We start from the raw sequence: 21,922 nt of genomic DNA on the forward strand, positions 1-21,922 counted from the left end.
TTTAGGAAAGCTTTTGATACTGTTGCGCATGGAAGACTACTGTACAATTTGGAGCAGTATGGCATTAAAGGCAAGTTGCTACAATGGATAAAAGGTTGGTTGAGTGGGAGAAGAAAGAGAGAGGTAATCAATGGACGCTGCTCATCATGGACTAATGTTATTAGTGGAGTCCCCCAGAGTTCGGTGTTGGACCCATTGTTGTTTTCTGTATTTATCAATGATATTGATGAAGGCATATCAGGGTTAACGTCTAAGTTTGCAGACGATACGAAGGTTGGCAGGATTGGTAATGACAGTACACTACTACAACAGGATCTAGAAAAGTTGAACAGATGGGCCGAGAGGGGGGCAACTGAAGTTTAACATTGACAAATGTAAAGTACTGCATATGGGTAGCAGTAACCCCAGATTAACGTATCAGCTGGGTGGTACTACACTCAGGGTAGAGGAGAATGGAAAGGACCTGGGGTAATTGTGCAGTCAGATATGAAGTTTTCTGAGCAATGCAGACACCATGAGCTACTGCAAGAGTAGCTCATGCCAATGTATATCGTCAATGATATACAGGAATTTTGCTAGCAGGGATAAGGAGGTGATTATTCCCTTGTATAAGGCAATGGTCAGGCCACACGTTGAGTACTGCATACAGGTGTGGAGGTCATTTTAAGAACTATGTAGAGCTACTGGAACGAGTACAGAGAAGGGCAACAAGATTGGTGTGAGAAACAAAGGGCTGCTGTTACCAAGAAAGGCTTAAGTTCTACAAATTGCAGATTCTAGAGACTAGGCACCTGTGAGGTGATCTAATTGAGATGTATAAGGCCTTGAATGGTTTGAGCAAGCTCAATGCTGATGGGATTTTTCCTCTTGCTCAGATTATTTACCTGAGGGGCATAAATTCAAATTGTGGAAAGCCAATCGTAGAATAGATGGTTGCCTTTAGCACAGCAGGTGGTTGATAGATGGAACAAACTTCCATCTGTTGTAGTGGAGGTCAACATCTTAAATAAGTTCAAGGCAGAACTATACAAACATTTGGATTGAATGGATGGGTGAAATGGGAAGGTTTTTTTTTTTTTTTGACTGATGCTATTATAAGCTTGCTTTCTTGCATCATATGCTTATACTAATGCTAATGTGCATTTAATATATTCTTCTTTTTCCGCAACAACCAAATTATACGGTTGAATAATGGCAAATAATTTTTGAAAGTTGAATAACTTTCAAACAAACCTCCAATTCTCGATGGAACCTATCCAGGCATTTTATACTTCGCTATTTTTAATTCTTGGAGTAACAGTCCAGCATCCTCCTCTCATTACTCCTGGAATTTGTTTTTTTTTTATCCTTATTCTTCCTATTGAAATGTCCATTTCCTCGCAAGTAATATTTGCATATTGACAAATAATTTTAAAGTCTCTAACTTTAAAACATTTTTCTAGGCTTATTCCGACTATTTGTAAATATTTTTGTGTAAGGTTAACTTCTTGCAAATTTCGTGCCAGAAAGAAAGACAACTTGGAAAAGAAAAATCGCATATGGATCTGGGTTTATAAGGCCTTGAATGGTTTGAGCAAGCTCAATGCTAATGGAATTGCCCAGATTAATCACCGGAGGGGTGATTAATCTGGCATAAAATCGTAAATTCAAATCGAGGAAAGACAGTTGTAGAACAGATGTGCGAAAATTTGCCTTTAGCCAGCGAGTGGTTGATTTCTGGAACAAACTTCAATCTGTTTTCGTAGAAGTGGACAGCTTATATAAATTCAAGGCAGAACCAGACAAACATTTGGAGGGAATGGATGGGTGAAATGGGAAGGTTTTTTTTTTTTCCGGCTGATGCTGTATAAGCTTGCTTTCTTGTATCATATGCCTATACTAATACTAATAATAAATTTCAGCAATCCCTCTGGTATCTACATTCTTGAGGTTTGCACAATGCTTGTAGAGCAGAAGTTATTTTTTCAAAATTCATTTTGATCATATTTCATATTTACAGATTCATAATGTACACTCCACCTTGTCTGGGCAAGTCTTTTGATTGTCATTCCTATATATTTTTTCATTATTTCCCAATGGGCACTGCCCTTCATGGACTAATGTTATTTGGGGAGTAACCCAGGGTTCAGTGCTGAGCCCACTGTTGTTTTTAATATTTCTTAATGATATTAATGAAGGTATATCCAGCTTAATGTCTAAGTTTACAGATGATACAAAGGTTGGCAAGGTAGTTAATGACAGTAATCAGGGTGAACTACTGCAACAAGATCCACGAAAATTAGGTTTATGGGCTGAGAAATGATAGTTGAAGTTTAACATTGCCATATGCAACGTACTGCATATGGGTAGCAGCAATTGCAGATTAACACAAACTGTGGGGTACTACACAGTTTGTGTTAATCTGTGTAGAAATGGAAAATAAAAAAAGACCTTGGGGTGATTGCGCAGTCAGATATGAAATTCTCTGAGCAGTGTAGACAGGTACCAGGACAGCTCATGTAGTTTTGTCATTGATGTCAAGAAACTTTGCTAGCAGGGATAAGGTGGTGATTATCCCTTTGTACAAGGCCATGGTTAGGCCCCATCTTGAGTACTGTATAAAGGTCTGGAGGCATCACTTTAGGAAGGATGCAGAACTGCTGGAATGGGTGTAGAGAAGGGCAACCAGATTGGTGGGGGGGGGAAATGGTGCTCCTGCCAAAAAAGGCTTCAGTTCTGTAAATTGCAGTGTCTGTAGACTAGGCATCTGTGGGGTGATCTGATTGAGGTATTTAAGGTCTTGAATGGATTGAGTAAGCTAAATCTTTATGGCATTCTTCCTCTTGCAGAGACTGCACACATAAGGGATATAAATTCAAGTTGAGGAAGGATGGTTGCAGGATAGATGTGCAGAAATTTGCTTTCACGAGGGTTGATTGTTCGAACCAATCTCTATCTGTTATTGTGGATGTTGGTGGTTTGAATAAATTCAGGGAAGAGCTAGACAAATGGCGCCTCCGTAGCCAGGTAGGCAGGAGCAGCAGTGCATAGCACACGCTTCTTGATTGGACCGGGGTTCGAGCCCGTGACCACCAAATACGGAGGATGCGGAAAGGTCAGGAAATGACCACCGCATATCCCCGGAGCAATATGGCCTTAGTTGCTAATGCTCCTAAAAACCAAATAACAAACAACAAGACAATCAACAAGACAAATGTTTTGAATGTATGGATGGGTGAAGTGTGTAGGTTTTTTTTTGGCTGATGATTTATAATAATAATTTATTTATTTATTTATTTATTTAAAGTGCACAAATAAATAAATATAATTTATTTATTTGTGCACTTGAGCACAAAAAAAAAAAAAAAAAAAACTAAAATTTTTTTTTTTGTGCTGTGTTTTTTTTTGGTACATACTATATATCTAAGAATAATAATAATATCAAAAATAAATTAATAAAATAAAATAAAATAAAATTAAAACAAAAGTCTTGTCGGTGAAGGTAAAGAAAGCCTGCACGAGAAGCACGCAAAAGTTTGATGAAATTTACTGGTAAAAGTACTTTGCTCAGTAAAGATACAGCGGGTGTTATCGGTCAGGAGTAGAAATTGAATCCCATGGGAGACTGAAACCCTCCCGAAGTGGAGGGGGGGGTAACCTGACCTTTTTTCTTTAGAATCACTGGTGGACTAGTGGATAAATTGTTTATTAATAAAAAAAAAAAACGGCAAAGGAAGCCCACATGAGAAGCACGGCAAACTTCCAAAAAGTTTACCAGTGAAACTACGTTACGAACATTTTTTACGATGCCAGAACTTCCAATATGACTCTGTTCGTGATTCAATTAGTGATTCTAAAGAAAAAAGCTCACGTTACCCCCCGCCTCCACTTCGGGTGGGTTTCAAGCTCCCATGGGATTCAACTTCTACTCCAGACCGATAACACTCACCGTCTGTTTACAGAGCGAGCAACAATACAAATGCCATTACGGCAAAGTACTTTTACCGGTAAAATTCAACGAACTTTTGCGTGTTTCTCGTGCAGGCTTTCTTTATCTTAGCTGCCTTGTATAACAATACAGTAATAGGAATAACATATTTTTTAAAAGATTTTATTTTATTTGTAAGATAAACTAAGAGAAAAGCAATATTAATGGAAATTAAAATATTGTACAGCATATATATTTTGATATATACAATATTTTAGTATCACAGTAAAAAGCTATTGTTGTTGTTATTCGGTTTAACGATACAAGAGCTACTAAGGCCAAATTGTGTCTGTTCATCGTTAATTTACAAGCATATCATATCGTTAGAGGTTAAATTATATGCTTCTGTACAAGCCAATACGTTTTAAATATAATAAAAGTTCTGCAATATTCACTTCATTTCCTAAGAAATGAGTAAATCAGGTGATGTACTCAATGTGCAGAGTGACTGAAAAGTGTTTGACCGGATGGCTGAATGTAAGGGACAATCAACAAGAAAATGATGGACCGTAAGTTGTGTCTGACAGTATGAGCACTGTGGTGGGTTTTCTCCCAATAACAGAAAGAGATGAGTATGATGAGTGTGTCCAATTCTGAGCCTTGCAGTACCACTTCCTCTCGTCTGTTTCGTCGGAAGCTAGACAGCCACAGCTTTGGATCTTCTTTTACCACCTGATAAAGTTTATTGTTCGTGTCACATTTCTAGGTCTGTGACCATTTATGGCAGCACGCTTTGCGTATGACAGACTTATAATCAGAGTGAGGAATCTGAGGATGTTGCGAGAGAGCGGGTTAAGGATGTTTAGCGGCAAAGTCATCACTTTCATTTCCCAGAATGCCTGAATGGCCAGGGATCCAGCAAAAACTGATTGACTGATTGGACATACTGCAAGAAAATAGCTGGGAATGAATCTGTTTCAATGTAGGATGAGAGGAGGAGAAATTCTTCCTTATGGCAGAGACAGCACTCAGGGAGTCTGTGTAAATTATGACAGATGAGATGGAAAGCTCAATAATCTTACTAAGCGCTAACTTAATGGCATACAATTCAGCTGTGAATACGTTGCAAGCTAGCAGTAGTGTGGATGAAATTGTACATAATGGAAAAACTGCCGCAGTACCTACCATACTGTCAGTTTTGGAGCCATCTGTATAAATTTTACATGCATGGCTATTCATAGTATCATGAGCTGAATGTAACTGTATGGTATTGCAGGGAGGTATATTTTTCCCCCACTGGAGGAAGTGTATATCTTGAGAGGCAGACACATATCAGGCCGCCGTAGCCTAGTGGTCAGGCACGCGGGTGCATAAGTACACGTGCCTTGAGTGACCAGGGTTCAAGCCCGTGACTACTGAATACGGTGCTGTTTCTTGTATTCTGCCTATTTGTGAACTCCTCTGACCGTTTGGTCGTCCCGGAGTATAAACAGAAAATTTATTATTTTATTATATGCCCAAAGTGGAACAGGTGCAGTTGTGTCTTGAAAAATTTCATTTAATTTGACATTCCAACTGTGAACAAGCTCTTTGATCCTGAGCGAGGCAGGTCTATTTTCATTTGGATTGCTCTCATAGAAGGCTTCCCAACAATTATTATAAAGATACTCCCAACTTGGGTGCGATGGCAGACTCTGGATCTCAGCAGCGTAGTGAATCAGTAGTGTTTTTCTACGCAGGTGTAATGGGGATCATGTGCTTCTATATATAGACTTTGGATCGGAGAAGTCCCAAAAGCTCCTAGCGCAGTCCTCAGAGCACTGATGGATCACATTTAGCAGTTTTAAAGTAGTGTTCTGGGCAGAGTCATACACTGGACATCCGTGATCTAGCCATGAACGGATTAAACTTCTATAAAGATTCAGTAAAGTATATCGATCAGCTCCCCATGACATCGACAAGACCGATCGAAGTATATTCAAATGCTTCATACAAGAAGTTCTGAAATAAGTGATATGGGTTTGGAAATTTAGTTTGCTGTCTAATATTAGTCCAAGAAATTTAACAGTATTAACAAGGGGGATTGGAGTATTGTTTATTTGTAGTTCAGGTTCGGGATGGAGAGCTCGCTTCTTGTAAAAGTGAGTGACAGTGCATTTCTTTTCTGAGAGTCTGTAACCGTTCTGTGAAGTCCAGGATTCTATTTTGGTTATGGCAAGTTGTAGCTGCCGTTCAATGGTATTCATATTTTGAGATTGACATGAAATGGTAAGATCATCTGCATACATATAAGTTTGAACAGTTTTTGGGATGTCTTGTGTCATGCTGCTAACTCGAATTGAAAACAGTGTTGGACTAAGTATTGATCACTGCGGGACTCCCTCTTCCTGAATGTGAGATGTAGAAAGTATATTTTTATATCGGACCTGAAAAGAACGCAATTGTAGGAAATTTTGAATTATTTCCGGCAAATGGCCCCGAAGTCCCGGATGGTAAAGGTCCCTAATAATACCATGACGCCATGTAGTATCAAATGCCTTTTCAAGATTTAAATTGACCATGACTAGATGTTGTTTCATGACAAAGGCATTGCGGATATGGGATTCAACTTTGATAAGCACGTCCAGCGTTGATCTATTCTTCCAAAAACCATACTGTTGTTCTGGAAAGAGATTCTCTGACTCCAGGATGTATGAAACATGAAACATCCTTTCGAAAATTTTTCCCCTGCAGCTCGTATGAGATATTGGCCTGTAATTTTAAACACAGGAAGGATCTTTTCCTGGTTTTGGTAAGGCGATAACGAACGAATGATGCCATGAAGAAGGATAGGCATTTTCAGTGAAGATCCAATTATAAAAAATTAATAGGGTTCTCAAGTCTTCATCAAGTAAATGCTTTAGCATAATGTAATGAACTCCATCTGGACCTGCAGCGCTATTGGAAGATCTGTTTAATGATTCTTGAAGTTCTATTAATGGAAACGGTTGATTGTATGGCAGTGAGCGGCACATGAAGAAGTTGATTTTATACCGTTTTGCACCTGCTTTGATGTTCTGGAAGATGGACGCATAGGTGGCAGAAGCTGAGATTTTTGTAAATGATTCTCCTAACGCATTTGCAACTTCTTCAGGAGTAGAAATGTCTTTCCCTTTCCAATGAAGTATTGGAGAGGGCAGCCGAGCAAATTTGCCATTTAATGCCTGTATTCTTTTCCAGATGACCCGTGTATCCGTGTCTTTGGTGATGATTGAGGCAAAAGCAATCCATGAATCCCGTTTCGCTTTCCGCCTATCTTGTCTAGCTTTCGCTTTGAGTCTTTTATATGCAATTAGGTTACTAGTGGTGGGATACTTGCAGAAATTATTACAAGCACGGTTTTTTTCTGTTTGGCAATTAAACAATCTGTATTCCACCAGTGATTTCTGTGTTTGCGATAAGGCGTGGATTTTGGAATGGAAGCATTAGCTGCAGTCAGAATCTGATTGGTTACATAAGTATTTACTTTATCAATATGTTGTCTTTGAACATAAAATCTATCTAAGAGTATTTGGACAGAATAGCCACCCCAGTTTGCCTTTTTAAATTGCCAATTGGATCGTTGAACAGGATTCTGAGTTACCCTTGTTTGTAGTGAGCAAATAATTGGAAAGTGATCACTGTTAAAGGGATCAGTTAATACCACCATGTCATGATTGGAAATATGGATGGTGAACAAATTGACAAGTCTATTGCAGAAGCAGATCCTGTTGGTAGGTGTATGTAAGTAGGAGATCCAGAATTTAATAAATTAAGATCATTATTGTTCATGAATTCCTCCATCAATTTGCTTTTGTAACCTAAAGTCACCAAAGAGACAAACTGGAGTTGGGAGTTGTGAAATCAGGCTGTCAAGTTCTGAATGCCGAAGTGGTAGAGATGGTGAAATATAGATGGAAACAATGGTAACTGAAATAACAACTGCAATATGAGCTGACACAACTTCTAGAGTGGTTCTCAATTGGATCAGCCTCGATGGAATGTCACAGTTAACAAGAATACCTACTCCGCCACGGGCGGGAGAGTTTGAACTCCTATCTCGTCTGTATATCACATACTTTGAGAATTTTGTGAAATTTGGGGTGACAAGAAAGTTTCCTGTAGGCATACACCTATGGTATTGAATTGAGCTAGTAAATCCCTTAAGTCATCAGAATGACTACTTAGTCCTCTGCAGTTCCATTGTATGATGTTATACATTATTTAGATTTAGCTGAGGATGATTCGTCTGACTATTTTTTGTTTGTGGGACATTTTTTCCGGTCTTTTTTTGGGAATGTGGGACGTCCAATATCCATGATGTCATCTGCATGGAGTTCTAGAATGGGCTCCTCGTTACCTAGCAGCTCATCTACATCCATATTATTGGTAGACAATTCCATTTTTTTAGTGACTGAATGAGATTTTAATTGTTCTTTTTTGACCAATGGAGTATGGAGTAGGGATGCTGATTGGAGTATTTGTGGCTTCACTAGTTTTTCTTGGAGGATTATGAGAATTATCTTTTTTAGAGGTTGAAAGTGTAGATTTAAGCCAATTCGCTAGAGAGGTGTTAGGCGGAACCGATACATCCGTTTGAGCTGCAGTAGAAACAAAGTTTCGAGTGCGAGCTGCATAAGAACGACCACTAGGCATGGTCGACATAACTTGTCTACGTGCCTCAGGAAATGTGACTTCATTTTCAATTTTGTATTTTTGAATTTTCTTTCCTGTTATCCATTGCTCAAAAGTTTTGGAAAAGGCTGGATGGCTTCCTTTGCAGTTTGGACAAACAGGGGTGTTGACTGAACAATCCGCTTGGGTGTGATCTTTAGAGCCGCAGATGGGACATATGGCTTCCCCTCAACAAGCCTGATGGGAATGACCGTATTTCTGACATTTAAAACAACGAACAGGATTTGGGATGTATGGTCGAATCCGGAAGTTTAAATAAACAGCTTTAATAGAGGATGGCAAGTCTGGAGTGCTAAATGTCAGAATGATGGATCTTCCTGGAGTAAGATTTCCATCATTTTTCGTCATGATCCGTTTTACATTTATTACTTTCTGACTGCTGAGTTCTTGGGGTAGTTCTTCTTCAGAGACTGTAATTAGGTCCCACTCGCTGATGACACCTGTTGATGAATTTAGTGTTTTGTGGGGAGTAATTTCTACTGTCAACCCACCAAATGTTGTTTTTAACAGTCCCTCAGAATGTTTTGAGGTGGCTGTTTATATCAGAAGGTCTCTGGTTGCAGTCTTTTAACCATTTTTGGTGATCCAGCAATAGACTCCAAGATTTTCTGAATTAAGAATGGTGATAACTTACCCACATGTTGGGCGGATAGGGAATGAATCACCAGGAAGTTTGGACAATTGTCATGACATTCTGCTTCTCTTCGCAGTCTTTTAGGTTGACTTGGTCAGTGTCATGGTTAGTGTTAGAAGCTTCTGCTCTTGAGCTCAAAAGGTCTAAGTTTGGATAATGATTTTCATCCATGATCGCTCCTTTTTGGCCCAGGGGTTTGCCTTTACCACTCAGGTTACCGGCCCTGCCATGGGGAGGCAGGAGCAGTGCCGCTTGGTGGCCAAGCATAGAGTTAGTTAGTAAGTTAGTACAGTTAGCTAAATTAAAGAAAAAGGTACTTGCCTTCTTCTGGGCTCTCTTCTTAGTGTTTTTAAGTGAGTAGAGCTACTTAACAGAAAATTTTAATTCTACGAGAAAAATAAGGAAACTGTTGCTGGGAGGAAAAATGCTTTATAAACACGCAAGAATCGCTTGGCCACGGAAATGCTTGGTATCCGGGGCCCACAGTAAAAAGAATTACAATCTTTATATAAAAGGAGACGTACAAACCATTAACTTTTTAATAAATTAATCTAATTTAAAGAAAGAATCCAATGTTGCTTGCACAGTTTTTGTCCTATATGCATTTTTAACTACAGCACAAACGTTATCAAATGCAATAGTTGTTTCTTTATCAATGTTACTGCAGGCCAACACATTCTCTATTATGTTCAATGCATTTTGGGTATTTTTGTGCGTACGCTTCTTCACTTTCGCCGTCAACAAAAACATCATCATTTTGTTTGTTACCCAGCAGCTCTTCTGGTGTTGACTTTGCAGTGGTAGCAACTTCATCATCCACCATCACAAACTCTTCAAATTCGCCAACAAAATCCATATGCTTCAAATTTCTCCATTCCTCACTGTTGCTATCACAATAGTCTGCTGGACTATGTTTTTCGATGATGTTCTCTCCAAAGCCACTCTTTCTGAAGCAGTTGATTATTACACTTGATGTAATACTTTCCCAAGCAATAACAAGATTATGGATAGCATCCAAGACATTCCAATTTGGCTGCAAATTGTTCCCTCCTTCTACATTACAGATCAAGTATCTTATCAGGCGGGCTCTATATGCTCTCTTGAATGCCTTGATCCAGTGGTTGCATTAAACTGGTAGTATTGGGGGTTAAAACAACAGCCATATATTTGTCAACGTAAATGTCTCGGCAGAATGTGCTGTACAATGGTCTAGAATAATCAAAATGTTCCTTTTTTCTGAAGCCATTCTTCTGTCCAATTTTGATAACCAAGACTGAAAAATTTTGACTGTAAGCCAAGCATTTCTATTGGCCTCATAATCACAAGGAAGTTGGTTAACTGCTTTAAAACATCTTGGCTTGGAAAACTTACCAATCACAAACAGGCATAGTTTTGTACTGCCATCTGAATTGCAGCATTAACAGAACAGTGAGTTTTTGTTTACTTAATTTTCCACCACGAGAAGACTCTCCTCAAACAGCAAATGTTTTGTTCGGCAGTAAATTATAAAATAAACCCGTCTCACCAAGATTAAAAATATCCTCTTTGCCTCATATTTTTCAAGGACGGACCATACAGAACACAACCAGTCTGTAACCTTTTCTTTGTAGACTAATCCATCACCTCAAACATTTTGCAAAACCAAGTTATTCCTGTCTTTAAATCTTTGTAGCCAGCCACTGCTGCATTTGAAGTCACTAATGCCATGTTGCTGAGCTAGATAATTTCCCCTTTCTTGCAAAATTGGACCTGATATTGGCAAATTAGATGCACAAATTTGTTGGTACACTCAAAGTTTTGTTTCAAGCTCCTCGTGTTTTGCACCACAAATTCATTTCCTGGTTTTCATTATTGCTCCAGTGTCATGCACTTCAAGTCTTTTTCGGTTTTTCAGTATTGTAGATAAAGTAGGTAAAGGTATGTTGTATTCCTTTGCAATGTCCGTTTTGCTTCTTTCCATCCTATCAGCTTCTTGTATAATTTTTAGTATAATTTCTTAATTCTGTTCGTCTAAGTTTTGCCGCCATAACACTGCTAGATAAGGTTTAATATAAACAAATTTTAAATTAATTTAAAGACACAAGTTCCAAAAAAGACCAGCTCAGATAAAATGGCACAAAAAATAGCTGCTGTATATGATAGCAAAAGACTCTTTGAACTGTAGCAACTGACCTTATTCCCGTGGAGAGCGAGGGAGTGCATGTAAACAACTTAAAAACTTTTTATTCTTTTGATAATTTAACAACTCATCCTTCAGAAAGATGTTTTTCAGAGTGCACTTGATGTTGTAGCTACCATAAACTGCTTTTGTTTACATAAAACTAATTTCTAACAAGTCAGTGCCATCCTTCAGGAAGTACGGAGCCAGGAGCAATAATTGGATCGCTCTGCCAAGATTTGTATTAAACATACAAAATGACAATATTTATTTCTCTGGGTGAAAAAGAACTTTGTAATACATATTAACCGAATTTTTTAATAAATGAATATATTTACATAGAAAAGCCTATCCTTTCGCAGGGGAATGGTATGTGCTTCATATAAATGAGTACTTTGTATAAACCGAGTTTGAATTAATGAGATTTTACTGTATATCGTATAACTTATAAGTAATTTATTTTATGAAAAAATTGCACAGAAAGTGGAACTGTATTTACATGATTTCTGTCAATTTCTTGATAAGCTTTTCAATCAGAAATAACGTGATAGCTATGATGGAAGTGTTTGTGAAGTGATTTTTTTTTGCAAAAGACTAGTTATCAGTTACATTGTGAAATACTGCAATTCTTCAACTAGTATACTTGATATACACTGAATGATCAATGAATTTTTTTTTTTTTGCAAAAGACTGGTTATCAGTTATATTGTGAAATAATGAAATTCTTCAACTAGTATACTTGATATACACTGAATTATGACCACCTACCTAATTGCTTCATAGGTCCTTTTGCCCTCGGCACAGCAGCTATCCAATATGGCATTGATTCAACAAGATGTCGGAAGCGTTCGGGAGGTATGACAACCAAGCTGTGTGTAATGCACCCAGCAATGCAAATATGGAGGTGATTGGTGTATCCATATGCCTGATATGCCTTTCCATAGTGTTCCACAAGTGCTCTATGGGATTGATATCGGGGGAGTTCAGAGGCCAATTGATATGCTGGAAGTCAGAAACCATTCCTGCACAAGTGCATGATGGCTCGGCGCATTGTCATCTTGGAAGACACGATCGCCATTCAGGAAAAATTGCAACATAGCAGGGTGTACACAGTCAGCAAACAGTTGGCAATAGTGGAGACCAGTGATATGTTGTTCCACATGCGCCAGGGATCCAAGTTGCTGCCAGTGAAAAATGCCCCACACCATACAGCCACCTCCACCGACCTGCACTTTTGATACCATGCACGATGAAGAGCCTCATATTGCTGATGCCAAATCCATACACAACCATCCACGGTGTGGAGTAAATAACGTGACTCATCTGACTAGCACACCTTCCAGTCTTCTAACGTCCAACTTGCATGTTCTTTGCTCCAGGAGAATCTTTTACGCCAATGAACCTTGGTTAGGAGAGAATGCCGTAGGGGTTGTCTACTGATATAGACCATACGTGCGAGCATGCAACACATGCTCATGCTAGATACTGCCAGGTTGGCCCATGTTGTATCGAGTAGTCAACTCTTCAACAGTGCGGCACCTGTACGAGTTGTCGGACCCGGCGCTCACCTCTAACTTCAACCTTTTGTTGACCTTTGCAGTTTTGCCATCGGTTAGTTGTTTGACCATTTTGACGCCAGTCCTCGTACACTTTAACAACAGTGGCTCTCAAACATCCCACCAGTTCAGCCATTTGGGAAATCAAGGCACCAAGCTCGTCGAGCTCCCACAATCTGTCCTTTATGAAAGTCCAATAAATCCTTCCTTGTACCCATCATGCTTGGAATTTTACTAGCTACTGAACCACTGATACCTTATCTATGCTACGTAGGTCGACTAATTCCGCACTCTTGTACCTCACGTGCTCAATGGGTTGCATTCAGTTTTCATAGGGGTGGTCATAATTCAGTGATCACTCAGTGTATAAGTTAATTGTCTAAGTTAACTGTTCTCATAAAAAGAATGAGGTCTACATACTAACATTAAACAAAAAAAAAATTGAATGTTTCAAATTTTACACCTATAAGAAATCGTGCATTACTTACTTTCTCCTTGGGAAGTAAAAAATTCTGGCACAGACAGCACATTTTCTTTCATAAATTCGTCCATTATTAGTAATAAACTATCAATACAGAATGAAATATCATATATCACAAAGTTAAGTCTGCAAATTCTGAAAAAGCAAATGTAATGATACTTTCAGAATTTAAACTTTAGCCTTTAAATTTAACATGCATGAATAAATCTCTAAACTATATACACACGACAAAGCTTTCAATTTTTTAATTAGATTAATATTTAAAGTAAGTTTAAGATAAAGGCCTCAGACAATATAAATATAAAACATTGTATAGGTATTGACATACTTGTATAATAAGGTTTTATATCTCAGTTTTGTAAGAAGTAACTATGAGTAAACAAACTACAAAATGCATTGATCTCATATTGTGAAGAAAGTTGGTCCAAATTATAATTAAATTGTATAGAGTGAGACCAACTGATGATGTTACCATTTGACAATTGGAAATGGGGAAAATTCAAGGATTTAATCATTGAACCTGCTAGACTTCTCATACCAACTGAGAAATACTGTTCAAGGTTTAGGCCTAAATGGATGTCAGATGAACTCAGACTCTTGGCAGAAAAGAAAAATACATGGGATGCATATAAATCGGGCAACATAGAAATCTATGTTATATATAAAATCTACTCTGTAATCAAGTCACAAAGGAAGTTAGGCATGCGAAGGCAGATTACAAGAAATCTTTAGCAAAAGAAGCAAAGACTTCTTTACTTATGTAAACACTAGAAAGGGGCAAATCAGTTGCACTTGATATAGATGGTTCGACTGTTGATCCTGTCCAAGTTGCTGACAATGATTAGTTTGCACCTACATTCATATATGAGGAATTCTTTAAAGAAGTGGAGGCCACAAGTTTATCAAACTCTAACAGGGAGCTAAATGATTTTGTAATAACTGAGAGCAAAGTTGAGGAGAAATTGTTGAAATTGAACATAAGAAACCTCCTGGGGTGGATGGCATCTATCTAGTTATATTCAAGGAAGCAGCAAAGAAAGTAAGCAAACCCTCCATCATCATAAAAGCTCTCTGGAATGCGGAAGAAGGGCCCATGGACTGGATATGTGCAAATGCATCCACAATTCACAAAGGGTGACACAAGAATTTAGCAACAAAGCAAGCTTATAGAGCATCAGCAAAAAAAAAATCTTCCCATTTCACCCATCCGGTCACTCCAAATGTTTGTCTACTTCAGCCTTAAATTTATTTAAACTATCAACTTCCACAACAACAGATGAAGTCTGTTCCAGCAATCAACTACCCACTGGCTAAAGACAAACTTCTGCACATCAATTCTACAACTGTCTTTCCTCAATGGAAACTATGCATCCTCAGGTTCTTAAATTTGGCACTGGATGTATCCCATCAGCATTGAACCTGCTCAAACCAATTAACGCCTTCTATACCTCAATCAGATGACCTCGCAGGTGCCTAGATTCCAGATGCTGCAACTGACAGAATTTAAGCCTCTCCTGGTAGGAGAACCTCTTTGTATCTCTCACCAATCTTGTTGCCGTTCTCTGTACTCATTCTAGCAACTCTATATCCTTCCTAAAATGAGGCCTCCATACATGAATGCAGTATTCAAGGTGTAGCCTAACCATTGCCTTACACAAAGGTATAATCACCTCCTTTGTCTCGGCGCAGTATAACCATAGTCATTTTTGCGCCAATAAAATCAAAATCATATCCTTTGTCTCTGCTGGCAAAATTCCTATATATCATTGACAAAACTCCATGACCTGCTCTGGCAGCCCGTCTGCATTGCTCAGACAACTTCCTATCTGACTGCACAATTATCCCCAGGTCTTTTTCATTTTCAACCTCCCTGAGTGTAGCACATAGTTGGTACGTTTCTCTTGGGTTACTGCTACCCATATGCAGTACTTTGCATTTATCAATGTTAAACTTCAGTTCCCACTTCTCAGCCCATCTACCTAACTTTTCTAGATCTTGCTGCAGTAGCATACTGTCTTTACTATCATTAACAACCCTGCCAAACTTTGAATCATCTACAAACTTGGACAATAAGCCTGATATACATTCATCAATATCATTAATAATTACACAAAATGATAATGGGCCCAGCACCGAACCCTGGGGTACTCCACTAATAACATTAATCCACAGTGTCCAGTGATTACCACTCTTTGCCATCTCCCACTCAACCATCCCAGCAACTTGCCCTTAATGCCATACCTCACCAATTTGTACATTATCAATTCATTTGTACTTCATCAATTATCAATATAATTGATGAAGGTATATCATCAACGGATTGATGAATATGATAAATGATCGATGAATACACAAAACAACAATGGGCTCAGCACCGAACCCTAGGGAACTCCACTAATAACATTTGTCCATGAACAGCAGTGTCCACTGACTACCTCTCTGTCGTCTCCTACTCAACCAACCCTTTATCCATTGTAGCAACTTACCCTTAATGCCATACCTCGCCAATTTGTACAGCAGTTTTCCATGTGCAACAGTATCAAAAGATTTCCTGAAATCCAAGTATATGATATCAAAATTAATTTTTGCATCCAGTTCCTTTGTGACCACATCATAGTATCCAATCAAACTGGTCAGACAAGACTTCCCCTTAACAAACCCATGCTGTGTCTGAACTATTACTGCAGTCTTGTCTAGGTGATCCTGCATCACTTCTTTAATCTGTGACTCCATTATTTTGCCTGGAACAGAAGTTAAACTAACAGATCTATAATTATTTGCGTCACCCTTTGAACCTCCTTTGTGAACAGGAGATACATTTGCACATGTCCAGTCCATGGGTACCTTCCCTGAGTCCAAAGCAGCTCTCATAATTATGGCTAAGGATTTGCTTACTTCCTTTGCTGCCTCCTTTAATATAACTGGATAGATCCCATCCACCCCGGGTGCCTTTTTTATGTTTATCTTCAATTTCTCCTCCACTTTCCTCTCAGTTATTACAAAATCATTTACCTCCCTGTAAGAGTTTAGTAAACTTCTGTCCTCCCATTCCTTACAGAATTCCTCAAGTGTTAATGTAGATGCAAAATTCTCATTCAGTTTGTCAGCTATCTGAGCAGGATCATCAACAATCAAACCACCAACATCAAGTGGACCAATCTGATTCATCCCCTTCCTTCTAGTTTATATAAGTAAAGTAGTCTTTGTGGTTTTTCTTTGCATCCTTTGCCAAGGATTTCTCATAATCAGCCTTCACTTGCCTAACCTACTTTGTGACTTGATTACAGACCAGCTTATATCTGTCATAGGATTCTGTGTCACCTGCCAATTTATATGCATCCCATGCATTTTTCTTCTCTGCCACGAGCCTCATTAGTTCATCTGATATCCATTTAGGCCTAAATCTTGATTTTTTTTTTTTTTTTTTTTTTTTGATTTGGTAGTTGTTGGCGCATCGGCTTCTGTGGCCATATTGCACCTCCAAAGGTTTTTGCAGTACAGTGATCCAAGCCCGAGGCGGGAATCGAACCCGCGACCTTTGGGTTGCCGGGCAGGTACTTTACCCACTCGGCTAGCCCGGTCGGCTAAATCTTGAACAGTATTTCTTAGTTATGAAAAGCATAGTAGCATCCAAGATTAATTCCCTGAAGGTTCCCATTTAGAATTCACTGTTTTTAACAGCATTAGTTATTTTTTTTTTTTTTTTAATGAAAACCCAAAACGAGAAGTATTAGAACCTATAGTGCATAGTACCGTGCTTGGGTTGCAGATTGAGAAGACGAAAGAAGATATTTGTTGACATTAGACTTGAACTTCTGTAGACTGTAATTTTCAGGAAATATGTATGAAGGTTGTTGTTGTTGTTTGTTTGTTATTTTGTTTTTAAGAGCATTAGCAACTAAGGCATTTTTTTGCTCCGGGATATGCGGTGGTCATTCCCTGACCTTTATGCATCCTCCGTATTTGATGGTGATGGGCTCGAACCCTAGTCTAATCAAGAAGCGTGTGCTACAGACTGCTGCTCCTTCCCACCTGGCTACGGAGGTGCCACGTATGAAGGAAAGTTGTTCCAGAAAACGGCAACAACAGAACCAAATGAAAAGTTGGTTCTGTGAGTTTCAAGTTGGACAGTAAATGGATGTTGACTGGTGGTGGCACTTGTTCGGACTGTTTTAAAAGAGAGAGCTGGAATTATAGAAGCCAATTCAGAAGAATAGTGCCCATGGAAGTATCTGTAGAAAAGTCATGCAGCAGAAACAGTACATCTATGAGACAGCAAGTGGAGAGACCCTGTTAGAGAGCAGTTATTAATTAACCAAACTGCCCTCTTCTGAATGGAATCTAGGATAGATTTTAGGGGCCCTGCCCCAGATGTGGGAACAATATTCCATGGTAGAGCAGATTTGCGATTTGTACAGAGTGAACTACGCTTTGTGTACAGTTTGGAAGAAAAGTAAAGTTGAGAGAGCGAAAGAGAAAACCAAGTTTTTTAGATGCAGAGGAAGCAATATCGTAATGTGCTTGTGCCAAGAGAGATTAGAAGTCAGGGTAATCCCCAAAAGAGATATATCATTTTGCCTAGAAATCAGAGTGTCACCAAAGATAAGCATAGGAGCAGAAGAATCCTTTTTGGCAAGATATAAGACAAGACTGAGTTTTAGAAGGATTGAAATCAACTAAGTTGTTTTTACCCCACTGGAGAACTAGCCGGAGATGGTCATTTAAGGAATTGGTGGCAGATATTCGAGAGGTTAAAGCTGATTGAGCAGCGCAATGTTTCTCAAAATGGAAAGTGAAATGCAATGTGCTATCAATGGCAAAACTATGGATAGGATTTCCAGTCAATGGGTCATTAATATACAAGAGGAAAAGAGTGGGGGAAAGAACTGAAACTTGGGGGACACCAGCATTAGTGGAGAAGTTTGAAGACAGAGAGCCATCTACCATCACCCTCAGTGAGCGATCAGAGAGAAATTTTGGATAACCAATTACATAAAACAGTTGGAAAATCATAAGATGGAAGCTTGTTTAGAAGACCTTTATGCCAAACACGATCGAAAGCCTTTGAGATGTGAAGAGCAACTGCTTGTGTTTCACCTAACTTTTCCACTGAATTTGTCCATGAATGGGTGACATAAGCCAGAATATCTCCTGTGGATCGACATACCAGCGATGGAATCCATACCAGCAATCGTTGATCAGACTGAAGGTTTCTATGTAGTTTAAGAGTTGGCGGTTAATTGATTTCTTCATTACTTTACAAAGAATAGAAGTAATTGCGATGGGACGATAATTGGATGGGGGGGATTTATCAACCTTTTTAGGAACTGGATGGATACAAGCAAATTTCTAAGCAGACGGAAAAAATGCCTCTGGAATAAGAAAGTGAAAAAAGGCGGCAAAGAACAGGTGTAAGTTCAGGAGCACAGGTTTTGAGAACAAGTGGAGAAATATCATCAGGACCTGCAGCTTTCTTAGCATCAAGATTCGTCAAAATCCTTCTCACATCGTTTTCATGGAAGACCACAGAATACTGAATGGAACACATTGGGAATGGTGGGAGGGGCTTTACCAAGATCATTAATACATGAGTTGGAAGAAAAATGGGATGCTAGTAGGTCAGCTTTATCCTTGGCTGAAGTGACAACAGAACCATCTGGTTTTGACAGAGGTGGGAGCAGAGATGGGCAAAAGTTGCGGCTAATAGCTTTGGCAAGAGACCAGAATGCTCGGCTAACATTAGGGCAAGAAGCAAGTTTACTACTCTTAGCCTGTTCAAAATTTAGTTTGGACTGATTAATAACTGCTTTACAATTGTTGCGAGCTTTGGTGTAAGCAGAAAATGAAACTGAAGAATTAGAAACCAGCGGATTACGATATGCAACGTTCTTCTCTTGAACTGCCTTAGCACATTTATTGGAAAACCAAGGTTTATATAAAGGATGAGATTTTAATGTGGAGTGTGGAATAAAGGATTCCATTCCTACAAGAATAATTTCAATGACACGACCAGAGCAAACATTGACATCAGAAGTTTTGAAACAGTAATCCGACCAACGAAAAGGAGAAAAGAAATCTCGCAGGTCATCCCATTTTGCATTGTTGTAATGCCAAAAAATACGAGGTTGGGAAGTTGTGATCTGAGGTGCCTAAAGGGCCACTCACTTCAACCGTGTACTTAGAAGAGGTGTTTGTGAGAAAAAGATCAAGCGTGTTGGCTGTATGGTTAGGATTGTCTGGTATTCTTGTAGGTAAATGAACAATCTGTGCAAGGTCATTAGTAATTGCAAAAGCCTCAGCATCTCGACTGGCTGGGTCTGTGCAACTAGAAAACAGAAGTCAGCTGGAGTTGTGAACATTAAAATCACCAAGGAAAATTACCTCACTGTTAGGATAGTTGGACTGGAGAAAGTCGTTAAAAAGAGAGGAAGTCAAAGAGCTCCAAGCGATTAGTGAAGTTGGGTAAACAGTAGAGACAACAGATGAATTTGACACTATGAGGTAGAGAGATTTTAAGCCAGAGAAGATCGAAAAGAGGAGATTCCAAATTACCAAGTCTCTGACAGGGAATATCGGAACGGACATATGCACATGTACCACCTTTGAGACGAAAGGAATCATACAGTGAATAATTTGGGCAACTGAGATGAGCAGTAGTTGAATCAGTGAATTTGAGATAACTGAGATTCTGTCAGAAAAAGTACATGGGGTTTGGTAGACTGCAAGTGGAAATGGACATCATTAAGATTGGAACTGAGACCACATATTTGTGAAATGAACTAGGAAGTGTATGGGAGGTTTAGATCTTTTCACAGATAAGCTTACTCTATTGGTTTGACAATTCATGGTGTATTCAATATTAAGAAAAAATGGGGGAGGGGGACATGCTGCATGATGTAATGAAATCTTTGGATATGGAGTACACTGGTAAGAATATATCCAGATCATTAACATAACATGGCCTCAACAATGCCCCTGCATACACACTCTCTGACTCCATCCAGTCACCATCTGGCAGAGTAGAGGTAGCAAGATTATATACTAGCTGATCCGGAAGCCTCCTAAAGAGTTACCAATAGGTTCAGTCTGGTGTACTAACTAGCGGCTGGCCTGCAAATACCGTTTTAGAGCTGTACCCTCGAAATGTAAGGAAAATTGGATCTCGCCATGACGTTCATCATAACCTCAAAAGTCATCAGTCATACTGCATGATGAAAGAGATGGGGAAGGGTTGACTGAAACTTAGCTCTGGAGACTAAACATGAGTTAAACCCACTTTGTTAATGGAAAATGAAAAAGACCTGGGGTAATTGTGCAATCAGATATGAAGCCCTATACAATGGGAAGTTCTCTAAGCAGTGCAGACAGGCTGCCAGGACAGATCATGGGGTTTTTCCAATGATATACAGGAATTTTGCTAGCAGAGATAAGGAAGTAATTATCCCATTGTACAAGGCAATGGTTAGGTCACATTTTGATGCATACAGGTCTGGGGGGCCTTATTTTATGAAGGATGCAGAGGTGCTAGAACATGCACAGAAATGGGCAACGAGATTGGTGAGGGGGAAAAATGGGTGCTTTTATCGAGAAAACTAGACAATAGTTTGTCTAGTTTTCTCGATAAAAGCACCCATTTGTCTAGTTCGTCTAGTTTGTCTAGTTCTTCCTTGATTTTATTTAACCTATCAACTGCCATAACAACAGACAGCAGTTTGTTTCAACAATCAACCACTCACTTGCTAAAGGCAAACTTCTTCAAATCTATCCTGCAGCATCTGGAGACTAGGCACCTGTGAGGTGATCTGATTGAGGTGTTTAAGGCTTTGAATGGATTGACAAGCTCAGTGATGATGGGATTCTTCCTCTTGCTCAGAATACACACAAGGGGGCATAAATTCAAAATGAGGAAGGACTGTTGCAGGATAGATGTGAAGAAGTTTGCCTTTAGCAAGTGAGTTGTTGAAACAAACTGGTATCTGTTGTTATGGCAGTTGATAGGTTAAATAAAATAAAGAAGAACTAGACAAACTATTGGAGGGAATGGATAGGTGAAATGGGAAGTTTTTGACTGATGCTATATAAGCTTGCTTTCTTGAATCATATGCCACTACTAATGCTAAAAATTGCCTGGGGATCTGCATGCATTTAAAATAAATAGCAACATACTTCTTCCATGGTGCAGTTTCTGCATTTGAATGCTGGTCCACAAGAGAATTCATTCTCTGATTCTGTTTGAGTTATGTCTGCAGCAGACTGTCTTGTGTTCTGAACAATAAAAAACACACTCATCAAAGAAAAACTTATTCCTGTTTAATAATGGTACTTAAGGCCAAAAGTTCTATAAATATCATTGTATATCTGCAGAATGTTGTAAGTATAAGAAATAAACTCAGCATTTTAAAAACACTCTCTCAATCTTAATATTTAATGGTACTTCCCAAGTTGTAGATCTCCCAATTCTGAATATGCCAGC

General features: G+C 38.9%; 1 protein-coding gene across 1 annotated transcript in view; it reads right to left on the minus strand.

The window, feature by feature from the left end:
- The window catches only part of LOC150083621 (uncharacterized), an 80,265-nt gene extending 58,582 nt beyond the window's left edge, over nt 1–21,683 (minus strand). Inside the window, exons 1-2 of the mRNA XM_090378543.1 lie at nt 21,616–21,683; nt 13,457–13,533 (exon numbers count right to left, since the gene is read on the minus strand). Of these exons, the coding sequence (XP_090234669.1) occupies nt 13,457–13,533; nt 21,616–21,668 (130 nt within the window). The 5' untranslated portion in view covers nt 21,669–21,683. The remainder of the gene's footprint in view (nt 1–13,456; nt 13,534–21,615) is intronic.
- Nucleotides 21,684–21,922: the final 239 nt, after the last annotated feature.

The sequence above is a fragment of the Mastigoproctus giganteus genome, chromosome 7 (assembly GCF_048544385.1).
Source record: "Mastigoproctus giganteus isolate SK-2022 chromosome 7, ASM4854438v1, whole genome shotgun sequence".
Classification (NCBI taxonomy): Eukaryota; Metazoa; Arthropoda; class Arachnida; order Uropygi; family Thelyphonidae; genus Mastigoproctus; species Mastigoproctus giganteus.